The sequence below is a fragment of the Cydia splendana genome, chromosome 3 (genome assembly GCF_910591565.1).
Source record: "Cydia splendana chromosome 3, ilCydSple1.2, whole genome shotgun sequence".
NCBI lineage: Eukaryota > Metazoa > Arthropoda > Insecta > Lepidoptera > Tortricidae > Cydia > Cydia splendana.
In genome coordinates this window covers 22,833,936-22,848,259 of record NC_085962.1, presented here as the reverse complement: position 1 = coordinate 22,848,259, position 14,324 = coordinate 22,833,936, and the positions used below count along the sequence as shown (strand labels likewise).

General features: G+C 34.1%; 2 protein-coding genes across 3 annotated transcripts in view; both read right to left on the bottom strand.

Annotated features, from left to right (window-relative positions):
* Nucleotides 1–9,972, bottom strand: part of LOC134806613 (glutamine-dependent NAD(+) synthetase) — a 43,573-nt gene extending 33,601 nt beyond the window's left edge. The window contains exon 1 of the mRNA XM_063779937.1: nucleotides 9,834–9,972. The gene's annotated coding sequence lies outside the window, so the exon portion shown is untranslated. The remainder of the gene's footprint in view (nucleotides 1–9,833) is intronic.
* Nucleotides 9,973–10,218: 246 nt separating this feature from the next.
* LOC134806612 (uncharacterized) lies at nucleotides 10,219–13,598 on the bottom strand. Of its 2 annotated transcripts, XM_063779935.1 has the most exons (7): nucleotides 13,470–13,598; nucleotides 13,156–13,245; nucleotides 12,949–13,049; nucleotides 12,534–12,645; nucleotides 12,246–12,332; nucleotides 11,004–11,102; nucleotides 10,219–10,666 (listed from the first exon to the last, which is right to left on the bottom strand). In XM_063779935.1, exons 1-7 carry the CDS (start codon nucleotides 13,506–13,508, stop codon nucleotides 10,355–10,357), a joined length of 840 nt encoding a protein of 279 aa, XP_063636005.1. In that variant the 5' UTR covers nucleotides 13,509–13,598; the 3' UTR covers nucleotides 10,219–10,354. The 2 variants fall into 2 exon arrangements, with proteins under 2 accessions (XP_063636005.1, XP_063636006.1); XM_063779936.1 differs by lacking the exon at nucleotides 13,156–13,245.
* Between the last annotated feature and the right edge of the window lie 726 nt (nucleotides 13,599–14,324).

Sequence of the window (14,324 nt, the reverse complement as noted above, 5' to 3'; positions counted from 1 at the left end):
ACACGGCACAGATTTAAATCCACAAAAAAAATCCTAGACTTTGGCGACGGGGCAGCCCTACCGCAGCCCTAGCCCTAACCCACCACTACCAACCAACTCTCTTGATATATGTATTTTTTGTTCCTTGTTTCAGTTTAAATAAACTTGTTGTTGCTTTATACACGGTGTGGCCTGTAACACGAGCAAAGAATTAAAACATACATTGTACTCCTAAAACGGTGACACTTTTGTTCAACAACTTTTAAAAATTATGAAGTAAAGTAAAGTAAAGTTTGGAACAAATTAAAGAAGCTACGCGAAGATACTTCCATGGGCCCCGACGGAATCTCAGCAGTCTTGCTAAAGAAATGTAAAGCTATTTTGCCATCACTTACGCATATAATGAAGGAGTCATTTCACACATCAATCGTGCCGCAGAAGTGGAGGAACGCTCTAGTGACACCTATCTACAAAAAGGGAGACAAACTTAACCCTAACAACTACAGACCAATTAGTCTAACTTGTCTAGCAGTTAAGCTAATGGAAGCTATTATAAACGACGAAATAAGGCTATTCCTAGATAGGAATCACATAATTGTCGACCAACAACATGGCTTTATGAAGAGAAGATCCACTGTCACTAACCTATTAGCATGTGTCAAGGGCTGGTCTAGCCATCTGGATAATGCAGAACCAATCGACGTGATATACCTGGACTATGAAAAAGCTTTTGACAGAGTGCCTCATCGTAGACTCCTAGCTAAACTTGAACACTTTGGCATAAGAGGAAAGCTTCTACAATGGATAGAATCGTTTCTAAGAGATAGAAAATTTAGAGTGCGGATCGCTGACAGTGTTTCTGATGAATTTGATGCCTGGAGTGGCGTCCCACAGGGATCGGTCATCTCAACAACCATGTTCAGCATATTTGTTACCGACTTACAAACCACCATCGAATCCAACTTCAGCTTCTTTGCAGATGACTCCAAGCTGTTTGTAAACCCTATGATAGACCATAGCAAACTACAGGCAGATCTGAACCGAATTAGGGACTGGTGCCTAGACTGGCTTATAAACCTCAACGAATCAAAATGCACAGTCCTCCACATGCACAAGAAAAACCCCAAGTTGCCCTACACTTTTGTAAGATTCATTAAAATTACTTGTTGAATAATCTCTATAATTTAATAAATTTAAAAGTAACGTGATTGATAGTTGACCTTTGTAAATAGAAGGTAGTTGGAAGAAAGAATAAAAGACGACTGGCATGGCGGTTAACGGGCATTCGGTTACGGGCAGAGGTGAAGGGAGGACGATTGTGAAGTGAGGTGATTGGAGATTGAACTGTAACGGAATATTGTGATCAGGAAATATATTGCTGTTATGGAAGAAGGAATTTTTATTACAGATCAGAAGTGGTAAGTACCTACAAGTCAGTATGGTATTCCTGAATGTATTATATTATGTAGGTATTAATATTAGAACTGATTGATTTAAATCTTAATTGCCCAATTAAGTTGTTACAATAGTAACAGTGGTGTAAAATTATTATAATTATATACCTATACATATATTAGTAACACTTATAATTGGTTGTTGTTTAGTTGAAATTAATTATCATTTCGTATATCCTATGTTAGGAAGTTTATGTTTAACGGGCGCTTAGAAACAAAGACACCGTTAATTTTATCAAGAACAAAATAATTGGGTAAACCCATTTCGGCCTAGTCGTTCACTCGAGAGCATTATACTGCAAGTTTTCTCTTCAAGACCAACAGTTAGGTTTTTTTAGTGTTTGCTGTAATGACTATCCATAATATAATTAAAGCATTCATTACATCGCGGGTAGCGTGAAACCTTTGGAACACCGTTTTATTTTGAATAGTTCGGATACCTTTATGATTATTTACAGGTGTAGATCGGATTCTTTTAGTCTATGTATGTACCGCTTATTTGGTTACAACTTTTACCATATTTTCAATATATTACTTATCAATACGTCAGTATTATATAGCGGGGTTAAGTGTTTTCGAAATTATAAACTACTCAGACTGTAAATAAGTAGGAATGATACTTTTACTGGTAGTTACCGACCCGCCGACCTAGCCGGAGTTACAATCGCTGTCGCTTCGACAACGAAAAGCATTATGTATCTATATCACTCTTCCATATTAGCGCGACAGTGACAGTTGCGTTCCGATCGCTACGGAGCGTAAGCGATTGGCATCTTGGCTACGCGGCCCGTTTCGTATTCCGGATCCCGTTTCGAATATCGGATCCATCTCGCGTTCCTGGATTTGGGTCCGTGCCGGATACTGGAACCGTGCCGGATGCATACCTGATTTGTGCCGGATGAGTTCCGGATTCGTACCGGATCCGTCCCGGACTGGTGCCGGATCCGTGCCGGATTGGTACCGGATCTGTGCCGGATTAATACCGCATGTATATCATTTGCCGGATTCGTGCCGGATCTGAACCGGATGCGTGCCGGATTGGTATCGGATCAGTGCTGGATCCCGAATTTGTTCTAGATTCCGTTTCTGTACCAGTTTTAGAATTTTCTCGTTTCGAAAAGCCTGTGTTCCGGATCCGTACCGGGATACGGATCTGTTTTGGATTTAAGATCTGTTTTAAACGTCCCGCATTCTACCCCGGAAGCAGTAACGTAAATTAAATAAATAAATAAAACAGTTGAATTTAGCTTAATAAGAACAATTTATATTTGTCTACTATTAACAATCCAAAGATTTAGAACTCTTCCATTGTTGGTGTTGTTTTCGAGTTCCAGACTATGGACCATGAGGAAAAAAACATCCAGGCGGCGCTTGAAAACTCCTGAGCGTGACCGAAAATCGAAATCTGATGATGGACAAGAACGTCGAAGCCGAAGTCGCAACCGCCGCCAGTCCCCGAGGAACAACAGACGGAGTCGCAACCGGCGAAGCCGCAGCAGCGGCAGACACGGCCGAGGCAAAGAGAGGTGGCTTCGAAGATCAACACGGAAGGACCACACGGCCAGGATTGCTTTCACGTGGAAGCCGCACAGAACAGGAACTGATGGCTTGTATATCTTTGTCGTCTTCAGTTGTAGATTTTAATAGATGTCGTTTATTGCTTAAACTGCGAATATTTTGGTACAGTACCTTAAAGTTATTTGTATAGACGAAAGTTGTCTCGAGGTACGGGTTCACAGATTATGGGGGTGGAATCGTTGTCCAGGCAATGCTGTGGTGTCCTGTAGTTCGCTCAAGTTAGTTGTATGGGGCTCGTTAGCCTAATTTATAAGTTTTGATCTTGGTTGTTTCCTCTTTTGGCAAAATGTGACGTTAACGCTGGTAAAGGAAAGACTAAGTTACGTTTCTTCAGTATTTGTTCATAATTTAGTATATTTAAAAAAAAAAAAAAAAAACAATAACGATCGATGCGCTATCAGCGCTATACGCTATACACCGATATTAGTACTTACCTACGTAATAATGGGTTGAGCTAGGGCAATATAGGTTGATTGGCGCTGTGGTATGAGTGTTAGGTTATTTCCTGACACTATTTAACTGTGATTTGAATGTACGCTGTAAAGTTGAGTTTCTCATCTTCCTCTGTCGGTTGTCAGTCTGCTCATCCAGAATAACACCTAAGTACTTTATAGACGAAGTTTTTCTATTGTTTTACAATTACATGACGTCTGGTAGGTACCAGTGGTAACTAATATATATGAATAAACTTTTGACACATTTAGAGACCACGAGGCGGAAGCAGCTGTTTTATACACGCACACATATCTCGTTTAGTCTGCGTTTAGAGTTACAAATTGTATTGAAGCCAGTTCGTCACCAAAGCTAGACCGCTTTCTGTGAAGGCGCTTACTGCATCCCAGGAAGCACCGTGAAATAGTATTGCCGTGTCATCTGCGTAGCACAACGTCTGCATTGGTCAGATCCAAGAAAGTCAAGTCGTTAATGTAGATTAGAAACAAAGTTAATCCAAGTATATGTAAAGTTGTTTGTTTAAAATTACCGACTTGTTCTTTAACCCTAACACATGTGTGCGGCCTGACAGGACAGTTCCGCGTATCCGGGAAATCTACAATTTTCTAATTATTATTAGAATAATTTCAATCGACGGGAATTTTTTTTCAATCTTATAAATCTTATAATGTTGGCGGGATCATTTTGGCCGGTGTTGATTGAATAACCAAGGTTGGGCCTACACTAGTAAAGTATTCATTATAACCGTGTATTGATTCGCTTTCAGTATCCTTGGTTTTAAGAAGTTCGTTGCATTTTAAATATTTTAGCTTGGTTATTGTAGCAAGCAAAGCTCTGCTGATTGCTGTTGATCAATTCGTCAATTGTTGTTGGTGCAACTGACGCTTTAAGTGGCAAGTAATATAACGATATGATGATAATACCTACATATGATGATAAGTATAATATTATCGAATTATAAAATTGCTGGATTATTTTAATTAATGAGTTACGGATTAATGAGTTACGGATTAATGAGTTACGGATTGATGAGTTACGGATTAATGAGTTACGTATTAATGAGTTACGTATTAATGAGTTACGTATTAATGAGTTACGTATTAATGAGTTACTGGATTAGTGAGTTACTGGATTAATGAGTTACTGGATTGATCGGTCACTGGATTGTTCAGTTACTGGATTGATCAGTTACTGGATTGATCAGTTGCTGGATTGATCGGTTGCTGGATTGATCAGTTACTGGATTGGTCAGTAACTGGATTGATCAGTTACTGGAGTGATCAGTTACTGGATTGATCAGGTACTGGATTACTGGATTAATCAGTTAATGAATTATTGAGTTATTGGGTTATAGAGTTATTGGATTATAGAGTTATTGGATTATAGAGTTATTGGATTATAGAGTTATTGGATTATAGAGTTATTGGATTATAGAATTATTGGATTATAGAGTTATTGGATTATAGAGTTATTGGATTATAGTTATTGGATTATAGAGTTATTGGATTATAGAAATATTGGGTTATAGAGTTATTGGATTATAGTTATCGAATTATAGAGTTATCGGATTATAGAGTTATCGGATTATAGATTTATCGGATTATAGAGTTATCGGATTATAGAGTTATCGGATTATAGAGTTATCGGATTATAGAGTTATCGGATTATAGAGTTATCGGATTATAGAGTTATCGGATTATAGAGTTATCGGATTATAGAGTTATCGGATTATAGAGTTATCGGATTATAGAGTTATCGGATTATAGAGTTATCGGATTATAGAGTTATCGGATTATAGAGTTATCGGATTATAGAGTTATCGGATTATAGAGTTATCGGATTATAGAGTTATCGGATTATAGAGTTATCGGATTATAGAGTTATCGGATTATAGAGTTATCGGATTATAGAGTTATCGGATTATAGAGTTATCGGATTATAGAGTTATCGGATTATAGAGTTATCGGATTATAGAGTTATCGGATTATAGAGTTGAGTTTATTGGATTATCGAGTTGAGTTTATTGGATTATCGAGTTGAGTTTATTGGATTATCGAGTTGAGTTTATTGGATTATCGAGTTGAGTTTATTGGATTATCGAGTTGAGTTTATTGGATTATTGAGTTGAGTTTATTGGATTATTGAGATGAGTTTTTTGGATTATTGAGATGAGTTTATTGTATTATTGAGATGAGTTTATTGGATTATTGAGATGAGTTTATTGGATTATTGAGATGAGTTTATTTAATTATTGAGTAGAGTATTGGATTATTGAGTAGAGTTTATTGGATTATTGAGTTGATTTAATGGATTATTGAGTTGAATTATTGGACTATTGATTTGAGTTATTGGATTATTGAGTTGAGTTATTGGATTATTGAGTTGAGTTATTGGATTATTGAGTTGAGTTATTGGATTATTGAGTTGAGTTATTGGATTATTGAGTTGAGTTATTGGATTATTGAGTTGAGTTATTGGATTATTGAGTTGAGTTATTGGATTATCGAGTTGAGTTATTGGTTTATCGAGTTGAGTTATTGGATTGTCAAGTTGAGTTATTGGATTATTGAGTTGAGTTATTGGATTATTGAGTTGAGTTATTGGATTATTGAGTTGAGTTATTGGATTATTGAGTTGAGTTATTGAATTCTTGAGTTGAGTTATTGGATTATTGAGTTGAGTTATTGGATTATTGAGTTGAGTTATTGGATTATTGAGTTGAGTTATTGGTTTATTGAGTTGAGTTATTGGATTAATTAGTTGAGTTATTGGATTAATTAGTTGAGTTATTGGATTATTGTGTTGAGTTATTGGATTATTGTGTTGAGTTATTGGTTTATTGTGTTGAGTTATTGGATTATTGAGTTGAGTTATTGGATTATTGAGTTGAGTTATTGGATTATTGAGTTGAGTTATTGGATTATTGAGTTTAGTTATTGGATTATTGAGTTTAGTTATTGGATTATTGAGTTTAGTTATTGGATTATTGAGTTTAGTTATTGGATTATTGAGTTTAGTTATTGGATTATTGAGTTATTGGATTATTGAGTTTAGTTATTGGATTATTTACTTATTGGATTATTGAGTTTAGTTATTGGATTATTGACTTATTGGATTATTGACTTATTGGATTATTGACTTATTGGATTATTGGGTTATTGGATTATTGGGTTATTGGGTTATTGGATTATTGGGTTATGGATTATTGGATTATTGGATTATGGATTATTGGATTAATGGATTATTGGGTTATTGGATTATTGGATTATTGGATGATTGGATGATTGGATTATTTGTTTATTGGATTATTGGATTATTGGATTATTGCATTATTGGATTATTGGATTATTGGATTATTGGATTATTGGATTTTGGATTATTGGATTATTGGATTATTGGATTTTAAAATTATTGGATTTTAAAATTATTGGATTTTGAATTTATTGGATTTTAAAATTATTGGATTTTGAATTTATTGGATTTTGAATTTATTGGATTTTAAAATTATTGGATTTTAAAATTATTGGATTTTAAAATTATTGGATTTTAAAATTATTGGATTTTAAAATTATTGGATTTTAAAATTATTGGATTTTAAAATTATTGGATTTTAAAATTATTGGATTATTGGATTATTGGATTATTGGATTATTAAATTATTGGATTATTAAATTATTGGATTATTGGATTATTAAATTATTGGATTATTGGATTATTGGATTATTGGATTATTGGATTATTGGATTATTGGATTATTGGATTATTGGATTATTGGATTATTAAATTATTGGATTATTGGATTATTAAATTATTGGATTATTAAATTATTGGATTATTAAATTATTAAATTATTGGATTATTAAATTATTGGATTATTGGATTATTAAATTATTGGATTATTAAATTATTGATTATTGGATTATTGGACGAAAAAAAAGACGGAAATAGAGAATGTTATGTTGTGATGAGACACGTTTGTGTCATGAGAGTGATTCAGTAAGTAGCACATCAAAAAAATTAGAATGGAATCAAAAAACAAGAGAAATAATGTGCTACACGTAAAATTTGATTAAAAAAATGGTATGTTGTGAGACACGTTTGTGTCATGAGAGTGATTAAAAAAAAAAAAACGAGAAATAATGAGAAAAAAAAAAAACAGCAATCGAATATGTTAAGTAATGTACTTTATATGTATTGATGCATAAAAATTATTGTATATTGTTGTATAATTATTGAATAGAAACTTAAATATTTCGATGGATTTATTGGATTTGAAATAATTATGTGAAGATATAGATTAATTCAATAAATAATAAGAAAAATGTATATAGACAGACAAAGAAATTGTATTAAATGGGTAATGAAGGATTAATAACCTTCTTACTGAATGCCCGATGATTTGACATGCCGAGTGTAAGATTAGATGACAGACGCGATTAGTATGACTGTGCATGAGGACATGCACAATGTCAGGATGGGCGAGTGTAAGATTCATTAAAATTACTTGTTGAATAATCTCTATAATTTAATAAATTTAAAAGTAACGTGATTGATAGTTGACCTTTGTAAATAGAAGGTAGTTGGAAGAAAGAATAAAAGACGACTGGCATGGCGGTTAACGGGCATTCGGTTACGGGCAGAGGTGAAGGGAGGACGATTGTGAAGTGAGGTGATTGGAGATTGAACTGTAACGGAATATTGTGATCAGGAAATATATTGCTGTTATGGAAGAAGGAATTTTTATTACACTTTAAACAACGTACAATTAGCAGGAACCACGACCCAACAAGACCTAGGAGTCATTATGTCTGACGATCTCAAGTGGGAACCCCATATTTCACAAATGGTAAAAAAGGCTAACTCTATAATCTACATAATTAGAAGAGCTTTTCGTATTCTCACCACCGAAACAATGCTAAAGATATATAAGACCTACATAAGACCAATTCTGGAATATGGTTTTCAGATATGGAATCCATACTTCAAAAAAGACATTGACATGATCGAGCGAGTGCAGCGTAGATTTACTAAAATTCCCACACAGCTAAAGTCACTTTCGTACGAGGAAAGACTAGTCAAGCTGGGCTTGACAACACTGCAAAAAAGGCGTGAACGTGGTGACTTGATCGAGACATTTAAAATCATTCATGGATATTACGACTGTCCAGAACTAAGCGACCTGTTCACTCGAAACCCAAACACGCGCACAAGAGGACACTACCTTAAACTAGTAACCACAAAGCATAAAACAAATATCGCGAAAAACTTCATTGCAAACCGGATAGTAAATGCTTGGAACAAATTACCCTCTGAAGTTGTGAACTCTACAAGCGTGAATCAATTTAAAAATAGACTGGATAAACTATCTAAACAGTGAAATCGTGCTAAGTGAACTATGATTTAGACGCACCAGCATCAGCTGCCTGTCTAAAACGAAATAATAATAATAATAATAGTATTTAGACTCCCTATTTTTCATACAAAATAAATATTATCTTCAATGGACGCCATCGCCACGCCATATTAGTGTGATTGACGTTGCTTGTCACGCCTTAAACATAACAAAATTTGCAATACATTGCGTCTTAGAATAAACTTTAAAGTGTAATAAAAATCAAACCACAAGTTATTTTTAAAAGTCGCTGAACAAATGTTGGTCAGTATGAGGAGTACAGCCTACAGTTTAATTTTTTGCTCATGTTACAGGCCACACCCGGTATATATGTATTTCATCCTTAATAAAAAGCATTCACTCAGTGTAATCCAATCAAAGCTAATGAAGACTTCTTGATGAGTGACCCTAAACTCATTCCTAGGCCAAAGAATAGGCATCACCATTCAACAATGTAGGCAACCTTGAGGGCAACCTTCCGCAGGGGATAGATCAGACTTATCTTATTATAAGGTTTATTTTTAGTTTATTTCTCTAGTTACCTATACTTAATTTGAATATTTTGTAGCCTTAAGTATTATTTTTTAATTTAAAGTTTAAAAATGCAAATTGAGCATTGAGATGAAGCAGTTTTACATTTATGAATAGAATTCTGAAGTCGTGGTTTGTTTACTGAATAAATATGTAGTTAGTCACAGACAAACAGGATAAATGTATTGTTTAATAAAATGTATTACAATGAAGCACAAATGCTACTTATAATAAATGATCCTGCAAAGTCCAGATGTTCTAATATCATCGTGCCGGCTGCTATCAATATTGAAATAAGTACAAAGTGTTATCTATTAGATAACATTAACCCCATCATATAGGCCGTATTGAATCAGAAGAACAAGCGAAAATGAATGTGAAGGTTATGTTATTAAGGAATGTAACGGTATGATAAGAAAAACAATGTATAAAAATGAAACACTCACGGACTTTTGAAGACTGGAATTTATCAGAATCGAATACTCGTAAACAACTTATTGAAAATTATTGCCATGAATGGTGCGTCAAATTAAAACATAAACCAAAACAAAAGTTTTAAACTTGCCCGACACCATTGTTGGGTAAGAAATGACAGTTGAGTTTAGTTGTCATATTTGTCATTTGTTTGACATTTGATGACTCGATGTCACAGAAAGTCATATAGATGTAACAGATTATAAAAGCTTTATTTCTTCTAACTGGTATTCTATTCTAGTCCAATCAACGAAATTATGTGATACTTAAAATGTTAAAAGATTTGATTAAAAATTTTAAATACAGATGGTCAAGCAAATCTTGTCAGTAGAAAAAGGCGCGAAATTCAAATTTTCTATGAGACGATATCCCTTCGCGCTTACATTTTTCAAATTTGCCGCCTTTTTCTACTGACAAGATCTGCTTGACCAACTATAAACATTTGCATACCTATATGTGGTTTTTATTTATTTTTACTACTAATTAATGCAAGCTAGCAAACATTAGTAAGCCAACTAGTTTGTGTGAGATTCGATGATGTAGAACAGAAGGAAGATGTTACTGGTGTGGAAGCGGAGAAAGCAAGTATCCTTAATTCACCCGCTGCTGAAAACTGCAACGCGTTACTGATTCTAGCACCGGACGACGTATATCCTGGGGTCTGAGGTTCACCAGTGATTGGATTATAGGTACTGCAGCGTGATTTAGCCAAGATACAGGATGTTACATTAGTATAAAATCGCACGTTGTCAGCATCAAGTGTTATATTAACACCTGTCCTTGCTTCTCGAGTACATTGAGTTATCTGAAAGAAGAAACGGCCGCTTATTTTTTTACAAGCCTAGTGTCTCACTCTCACTACTGGGCACTCACTGGGCAAAGCCTTCTCTCTTAAGGCGCGCCTAGACGGGACAATTTTTCGTCAGGTGGTGTTGACGCAAAAATTAAATTGGAGGTAGTAAATTGACGGGACTTTATTATTCCCAGGTATCAAAAAAAACTAGTCTTTCGAAGATTTTCCAAAAGTACCTCCTCATTAAATTTTTATTCGGTATTAGGTGTAGCGTGATTCCAGTAGCCAGATAATTTGGACAAGGGCAGAGATTAAATAGGGATTTTAATTATAATGTATACTTACTTACCAAATTAATCGAGTTGGTTCTCCTTAGACAGCGTACAAAATCGCAATAACCCATGAAGCAACCAGAAGGCTGTACGTTCAAAGCTGAAGATGCCAATGTCTGGAAATATTTAATTTATTTAAATATTTAATGAAATAAAATTTTACGCTGTATAATTAAGTAAGTAATAAAAAAGCTATAGGTACTAAAATTATAAGATAAATATGACAGTAATTAATAAGCTACCTATTATGGAGTGTAGAAGTAAACTCTACCTTCCATACTACCTATGTTGATTCGCAAAATCGAAAAAAAATCTTTAGGAGACCGAGGTGAGTTAAAACAAAGGTAAGTTGAAACAACGTCAATTTTCCGTAAGTATTTATAATCGTCTTGTGATTCGGTTAAGTTGTGGTCTAATGTATGGGGAAGACAAACAAATTATAGCCAGGCTTTTATGAATGTAGTATGATACCTTTGGGTATGGTGCTTTACCCACGCTAGCGTCCCCTTCCGTCCCCCTGCCACAACCCCCCTTTTTGCATGAAATATGTCTCGGTTGACGGGGTTTATTGATTTTTGAGAAAAGTATTAGAATTAGGAATAAAGTGTCAAGGTAAGAAATAATCCTTAATAAATTCTAAACAAAAAAGGTTATATGCAACTTTTTGGTAAGACTCACCATATTCATGTATTAACTTGTTGAAGTTCAATATAACATAGTACGTGATAGTACTGTAAGAAATCTTATACGGAGAATAAGCTTGCAAGGTTATTCTCCGTGTAGGATTTCTTTCAGTACTATCACGTACTATGTTATATTGAACTTCAACAAGTTTTTCAACGGTTAAATTTTGTCGAAGTTCATGTAGCCATAACATGAATATGGTGCGTCATATGAAAAAAATGAATAAAACCTTTTTTGTTTAGAATTTAATAGGGATTATTTCTTTCATTGACACTTTTTTCCTATATTGTACACTCTCCCCAAAAAATGAAAAAAACTGTGAACCGGGACATATTTCATGCAAAAAGGGGGGGGGGGGGGTTGCGGCAGGGGGAGGGAAGGGGACGCTAGCATGCGTAAAGCTCCATACCTAAAGGTATCATACTACATTCATAAAAGGCTGGCTATAATTAGTTTTTCAAAAAACACAATTTGACCGAATCATTGAGGAAAGGAGTTTATGAGTCTGGTCGGCAAATGTACCTAAGGGCCTGAACCTTCATTTATTATTTTAGGTACTGAATATTATTACTTACAGCGAGTGCAGTCGCGCAGGCAGCGTAAGTTGTGTTCACGAAATACTGCGAGGCACAAGCGCTTAACGCAGTTAATTCTTGAGGACCCTAAAAATATAACACACGTACCTATAAATTAAATAGTTATTTACATTATTAACACTTTTCTTGGCAACGTATCTTACAACATGCATAATTTTACAGCTGCTTCCTTTTTTGGATTTTAACGAAGATATTTTTCTAAGGCTCTATTAGGTGCAAGTGAAACTTGGACTTATTTTTTTTTGCCAATATGATAGGTTTACTAACCTCTGGCATGGAAGTAACTCTGGAAAAACATGTTATACACCCATCTCTTAGTGTAATATTGGTAGGTTGAGCTGTACTACAAACTAAATTCAGCAAATTTTGAAGTTGCGCTCTGTAAGTAAAGTAAAGTTTAGGTATATTAGAGTAATAATAATAAAATCGATTATTCATCGAAAAATCATAAAATATGGCAAAGAGCAAAGGCAAGACAGGGCCAAATTAATGGCAATTTGTAACAAGATACTTGCTTGACCGACTTATACAAGGAACATTTACTATAATAATAATTACATTTATAAATTTAATAAGTATAATCATAATATAATAATTTATTAATTGCAAGCATGTCATCAAACTCATCAGTTTATTCACTGCAATCATAAACATAATCATTAATTATAATATTTATAATTACCCATTCGTCGGACAAAAAGCAGCCAGTTTTTGATTTTTCCATTGTAAAATTTTATTTTTAACATCAGTAAAGTCGAAGATACCACTAGAAGATGCCCCAATCTGCATAAAATCAAGTAAAGTACTTACGTAATATTTTTAATTAATTATAAGTTGTAGGTATAAATATAAATACGTAGGTAAATATAAAGAACTGTTTGAATCTGACCTCACTAAAATTAAGTGCGTTCTCTTGTTTCCATTTTAAAATATTATTCTTGATTTCGTTTATATCAAGGAAAGTGCCACTTATCTCGATCTGTCGGATAAATCGAGGTTAGGTACTTTAGTAATTATCATGTCGCCAAAGAGCCGTCCATTGAGCAGTATTTAATTTAAATTAAAATAGTCATTTAGCAAACCATAAAAGCTCAGCTATTAAATAAAAGCCATATGAACTAGTTAAATGTAGTCTAGCCCTCTGCCCTACTGCCTAACCGTTGCCATAGTGTATAAACAAAATAGAAAACATAATCTACTTACAAAAAATATTAAACTCCAATAATAGTGACTTTTTCTCATTTTAGAAACAGGGTTTGTTCAACTGTAGTTAACGTGTCACATGTTCGGTAGGATTAATGTAAGTGTAAAATAAACGGATGCACCATTATTCTCGCCGGATATAAAATAGTGTGACTGTGTAAAGTGATAAGTAATTTAACACCCATTAGGCCCATTACCTAGTTAGTTGTTCCGCGCGACGTTACTCTTCATAATTTATTATTTTTATTTTATAATACCAAATGCCATACCTTTCCTAGAAACTAATATTTACTTATTTAATTTCTACTATTTTATGTCGCTCTATAGGCGGCAATGGATCAAAGATGGCGTGGATTTATTGCAAGGTCTGTGGAGCCCTTAACTGATTGATTTAAGCAAAGAGTAGTATGTATAATATAGTTGGCCAAGCAGATCTTGTCAGTAGAAAAAATGTAGGCGCGAAGGGATATGGTCTCATAGAAAATTTGAGTCTCGCGCCTTTTTCTACTGACAAGATTTACTTTTTTGCATCAATTTTGAAGCGCCATTTCCAAGTTTAGCGTTAAGTAATATAGATGGCGCTATTTTTTCGAATAAAGGGCTTCGTATACGGCTGTCCCTCCCCTGGATTTAAGTCACCACCATAGAGATTAAAATAAACTGTATCTGTGCTAAGCCAAAATATTTCCTGTCAAATGTCAAATACATATATTATTTTTATTCTATTTTATTTTTATCTTGCTAATTATTTCAAAATGGTAAATTTAAAAACGATATTATAAAAGTGTAAGTCGAGCACTTTCATTTGATACTATACTCGACCACGTTTCTTGCAAAAACGACCAGAATAGCAAG